At 39.7% G+C, this 6,000-nt stretch overlaps 1 protein-coding gene across 1 annotated transcript in view; it reads right to left on the reverse strand.

Annotated features, from left to right (window-relative positions):
• Window positions 1–5,466, reverse strand: part of LOC111951648 (E3 ubiquitin-protein ligase NEURL1) — a 55,582-nt gene extending 50,116 nt beyond the window's left edge. Inside the window, exon 1 of the mRNA XM_023969862.2 lies at window positions 5,260–5,466. Within this exon, the coding sequence (XP_023825630.1) occupies window positions 5,260–5,374 (115 nt within the window). The 5' untranslated portion in view covers window positions 5,375–5,466. The remainder of the gene's footprint in view (window positions 1–5,259) is intronic.
• Window positions 5,467–6,000: the final 534 nt, after the last annotated feature.

A 6,000-nucleotide genomic window follows, 5' to 3' on the forward strand; every position in this document is an offset into this window, starting at 1 on the left:
CCAAAGCAAGTGAGTTTTTTCAATAACAGTTTATGATCAATAATATCAAAGGCTGCACTGAAATCTAACAGTACAGCTCCAACTATCACCTTATTATGCATTTATTTTAAGCAATCATCAGTCATCTAAGTCAGTGCAGTACAAGTTGAGTGACCTTCTCYKTATGCATGCTGAAAGTCAGTAGTTAACTTGTTCTGTGAAAATTGCTTTGTATTTGGCCAAACACAATTCTCTCCATCAGTTTACTAAGAACAGGCAGCAAACTGWTTGGATGGCTGTTGGCGACAGCAAAGGGTGCTTTACTATTTTTAGGCAGTGGAATTACTTTAGCTTCCTTCCTTCCATAAACACACGCACGCGCAAGCACACACACACACCCGTAGGCTTTGGTTAAAATTATAGCACTGGTTTGATCATGAGTCTTGAATATATATATATATTGAATATAGCAACAATGTATACAGTGGGGTCCACAATTATTGACACCCTTGATAAAGATGAGCAATAATCGACTGTCTGAAATAAATAATTCAAATACTGAGCTATATTGTATGCTACATTTTTTGGGGGAAATTATATTTTATACTAATACAATTGCWCAKAGAAAGAGATTTTGTTTATCAAGTAACCATTTTTTCTCAAAAAGGTAGGTGTCAAAATTATTGACACCCCTAAAGATTCTTATAAATAAAGTAGTCAAGAGTTTAGTATTTGATCCCATATTCCTAGWATGCAATGATTACAGCAGTGTCTCCCGACCCCTCCTGTCTCAGCCTCTAGTAATAGTTTATATGTCGGGGGCTAGGGTCAGTCTGCTATATCTGGAGTATTTCTCCTGTCTTATCCGGTGTCCTGTGTGAATTTAAGTATGCTCCCGCTAATTCTCTCTCTCTTTCTCTTTCTCTTGGAGGACCTGAGCCCTAGGACCATGCCTCATGACTACATGGTCTGATGATTCCTTGCTGTCCCCAGTCCACCTGGTCGTGCTGCTGCTCCAGTTTCAACTGTTCTGCCTGCAGCTATGGAACCCTGACCTGTTCACCGGACGTGCTACCTTGTCCTGCTGTTTTCGACTCTCTCTTTCTACCGCACCTGCTGTCTCTAACTCTGAATGATCGGCTATGAAAAGCCAACTGACATTTACTCCTGAGGTGCTGACCTGTTGCACCCTCTACAACCACTGTGATTATTATTATTTGACCCTGCTRGTCATCTATGAACGTTTGAACATCTTGGCCATGTTTTGTTATAATCGCCACCCGGTAGAAGAGGTCAGAAGAGGACTGGCCACCCCTCAGAGCCTGGTTCCTTTTGGTTTCTTCCTAGGTTCCTGACATTCTAGGGAGTTTTTCCTAGCCACCGTGCTTCTTCATCTGCATTGCTTGCTGTTTGGGTTTTTAGGCTGGGTTTCTGTATAGCACTTTGTGACATCGGCTGATGTAAAAAGGGCTTTATAAATAAATTTGATTGATTGACTCTACAAACTTGTTGGATGCATTTGCAGTTAGTTTTGGTTGTGTATCAGATTATTTAGTGCCCAATAGAAATTAAATGGTAAATAATGTATTGCGTCATTTTGGAGTTACTTTTATTGCAAATAAGAATATAATATGTTTCTAAACACTTCTACATGTGGATGTGGATGCTACCATGATTACGGATAATTCTGAATGAATTGTGAATAATAATGAGTGAGAAAGTTAAARAGGGTCAAAGAATAGCATAACACAAAAAAAACTATTTCAAAGCTACTTTGGGATGTATCTGACTTGTAGTAAATACCAAAGAATGAATCATGGGTAATAACCAGCTCCTACACATACATTCTTCAATGCAGCTCTAATTGACTCCAAATCTACTTTTCTCAGATCTGCCTTTTTGTAGACTGATAAGGCGTGGATTGTGCCACTGCATGCGCAAAAAAATCAACAGTTAAGCTATTCCCCTAATCTCCTTTTCCCCATTCACATTTTCACATCTCCCTTCAAAGCAATACAACAATGCCAAGGACATTGAGTTGTCATGAAGATATTTCTGGTGAGATCATCCCAAATAATGACTTATTCAACAGACAATTGTGTGGGAATGAGGCATATATGTACCAGATGTTGTTTTATGACTTGCACTTAGCTGATTGTCAAATTAACAGTCACAAATAATATTTTATAATACATAATAATATGAAGATAATATCACAAATACCTGTTCTTTACAAACCTACAGTATAAACCACCAGATTTTGGGAGCAGGTCAACACTGGCCTGTCACCAAGTCACTGCACTAAAAAGCAAAAGATCTAAGGACCAACAACTAGAGGACCACATTCGCCTAATTAAGAGGGGTGTGTGTGTGTGTGTTGTGGTTGTGTGTGTGTGTGTGTGTGTGTGTGTGTGTGTGTGTGTGTGTGTGTGTGTGTGTGTGTGTGTGTGTGTGGTGTGTGTGGTGTGGTGTGGTGTGTGTGTGTGTGTGAGAGGGAGAGGGAGAGTATCCCTAGCCTAATTTCTTAGGGATAGAAAGTTATTATTGCTCATGACCTATAGGGGTCAAGAGCTTTTCAGTGTACCCAGGAGACATTTCAATTAGGCTGCTTATATTGGCAACAGAGCATCATGGGGCTTCTGCGAATGCAGTCACTTCAATTTCAAGACAGAAATATTCTGCAAGGTAAACACTCTCGTATCCATTCATGGATGTACATATAGCATCATTTGAATAACACATTTTGACCAGGAAATTAACCAAAGATAAAGCAGCACAGAATTTGTCATGTGTTTCTACAGAGTTATTTTCCCCATTGTTGAAACTCTTTTAGATTGTGGCTGCCAAGAGCACTCCAATGAATTGTTCAGGCTGAACTGGCATAGGAAAAGTACAGCTTATTTGTCTACACTACTGACTTGAGGTATTCACATGTCTGTCCCTGGGCTACATAAAAATGATGAATGGTTCTCTATGTACAACAATGGTCCTAAATTAAGTCATAATAAATCAAGTAACCATATTTTATTCATCATGTCAGATTGTTTGATGGCAACATAAAAGGGTGTATTGTATTCAACCACTGGCCAAGCAAATGATAATGCATGACATGCCAGAACATACAAAACAAACACTTTTGGTTGACTCAAGGTCCAAAATTAGTTTACAAAAGACCTCACAAATGCCAAATGCATTTTGCTTGTTGCTACTACTGCTGCCACATTGATAGACTTGAATTCTTTATGCTTATTTACCTTCAGCATTACATTCTATTGTCTGAGAAGGTCAGTGCCTACCTCCTCAACTGCACAGAGGTTCTCTGGGCATGTCTTGAGAGCAATGCAACCGGACAGAGATGTCAAGCTTAACATTGAGCAGAGACTGGGCATGATAAAGAGAAGCGCCACGACAAGCATCAGGCACTCAGGTTAAGGAAGGGGAATATTGCTCAGAGCTCAATCGTCATTGATTGGTCAGGGCAACCAAACAGTGAAGACTGGATAGACAGAGCCAGAGACCGCCATAGGCAGTCACACCTGGCCCGCTGCCCTGCTCTGGAGTCTTTTTTCCAGACTTGACATTACGTAAACATCAGGGCTCAGTGGCCTGCTAATGTGGGACAAAAGCTCAGAGGCAGCAGCCCTGGAGAGCACAAGGCAAGTGTGTTACAGCAGCTTGGTTGTCACAATGTGTCATCTCTGAAAGGGACAGGTGGAGGTTGGCCCTAAGCACTGATCTAATGTCAGTTTTACRTTGGACCTGCTGATGGTCAAGGTTTAGCTGGGTTTGAGTAAGATGTTCCTAGATCTGACTCTAAGGGCATCTGGCTGCCTAGGGCCACTGGGAAGCCTAGGGTGTGTACTACCCTGGCTGTCACAACTATAATTTCACATTTCTAATAGACCTCTCCTACYTGTGAGGTCTAATGTAAAATATAAACTTAGTKGTTTGAGCCCTGAATGCTGATTGGCTGACAGTCGTGGTATACCACAGGTATGACAACACATTTATTTTTACTGCTCTAATTACGTTGGTAACCAGTTTATAATAGCAATAAGGCACCTCGGGGGTTTGTGATATGGCCAATATACCACGGCTTAGCGCTGTGTCCMGGCACTCCGCGTTGCGCCTAAGAACAGCCCTGAGCCGTGGTATATTGGCCATATACCACACCCTCTCGGGCCTTATTGCTTAAGTACATCATATACGGTACTGTAGATTGCACACACAATCTCTGTATCATTGCATAGCCAGGAAAGATGGATTGCATAGCTAGGAAAGCAATTTGTGACGTTCACCAAAATGGCGCCAATAGACACCTTGTTTCAGGCTCCTTTACAAGCATTTGGCTACACCCGCAATAACATCTGCTAAATATGTGTATGTGACCAATAAAATATGAATGTTTATACAAGTTTAGAACCTCTTATTATAGCCTCATCATAGAGATCTATCTGACAAGGGACAAAAAGGGACAAAAAAACAAATACAATGTATTACACTATGAGGCTGTCATTGTAAATAAGAATTTGTTCTTAACTGACTTGCCTAGTTAAAATAAAAAATAATCAGAGTAGAACTGCAGACTACATTCATTAATTTAGAGTAATTTAACATGATTAATTAGATTAGTTATGTCATTGCATATGGTATTGTGGAGTATCAGACAACTGATTGGACACTTGGGCAGTCAATGAGAGGCACACTGTTTACAAATACTAGGCAAGGTAAACTATTTAAATAATAATAATTAAGGAACACAATTTCTCCACATTGATAACTTCAAAATGCAGTTATATTCAAAGTCCAGTTATTTGGCTCAATCATCCCAGATATACTTAACCATAARTTGTCATCTGAAGAAAATATGTAGAAAATAAAAAAATAAGAGATATAAATACCATCAGCCAATTAGCAACTATGCAAATACGAAGTTAATTCTTGAACATTCACGTTGCTGCACATAACAGAATATTGCATTGCTATAATTGTGTTTGAACGTTAGCATGCATCTAACATAAAAAAGCACACAAGTCATAGCTAGAGCATTCATAATACTTTCATTCATTTTCTTGCTGACTAATTTCTTTCTGTGAGGGATAAACTGACACTTAATCAATTTAGAATCATCCTCAAATTATGCCATTTTTGCCTCAAGGTTTTCATTGTAGCATATCCCATCAGCAACGTTTTAATTAYTGCTAAATATACGCAATCAATAATCGAATATAGGCTACCCCCCCCCCCCCCCCCCCAAAAAAAAAAGTAAAATATCCTTACCGTACAAGGTATGTCTTGTTATCTGACCTCCCATGTTAAAATACAAGGTGAGTTCCTCTTCTCTGGTTTTGTTAGATAAAATATTCACAGACATGCGCTCCTTGGCTGTCAACATAACATAATCATATAATCGCGATTTCGCCAAACACCGTTTACCCTCAGTGTAGTTAGTGGCTGTCCAAGCCGATTTACATTGGACCGCGGCAGATAGGCTACAAAGCAGTCCCACACGCAGCGCAGAATAACGTTGAAATTAACATAAAAGGTGGAAGTGGAGGTGGAGCTTCAAGAATAACCATTACCACTGTCGATACTACCGAGGAAGGTGCCTTCCAACTTTTCTCCTTTTGAAGTCGACAATAGCCTACATGACCGCATTTTTCGGTAAACAAGCCTAGCGCGCCCAAAACCAGTATGCACTGAGAGGAAACCAGCGATAGGAAGTCTGAACGGTGTACATAGTTTTGCCAATGCAGGGAAATTCCACCAGAACGGTGTACATAGTTTTGCCAATGCAGGGAAATTCCACCAATTTACTTGTAGCTACCTTAGGATGCATTTACACAGGCAGCCAAATTATGTATTTATTTTTTCACTAATTGGACTTTTGAAAAGATCTGATGTGATTGGTCAAARGACWAATTAGTGGAAAAAATATCAGAATTGGGCTGCCTGTGTAAACACAGCTTAAATTTAATAGCTAAAATCATCTGCAATCTACACTATATATACAAAATATGT

Source organism: Salvelinus sp. IW2-2015, linkage group LG25, assembly GCF_002910315.2.
Source record: "Salvelinus sp. IW2-2015 linkage group LG25, ASM291031v2, whole genome shotgun sequence".
Classification (NCBI taxonomy): Eukaryota; Metazoa; Chordata; class Actinopteri; order Salmoniformes; family Salmonidae; genus Salvelinus; species Salvelinus sp. IW2-2015.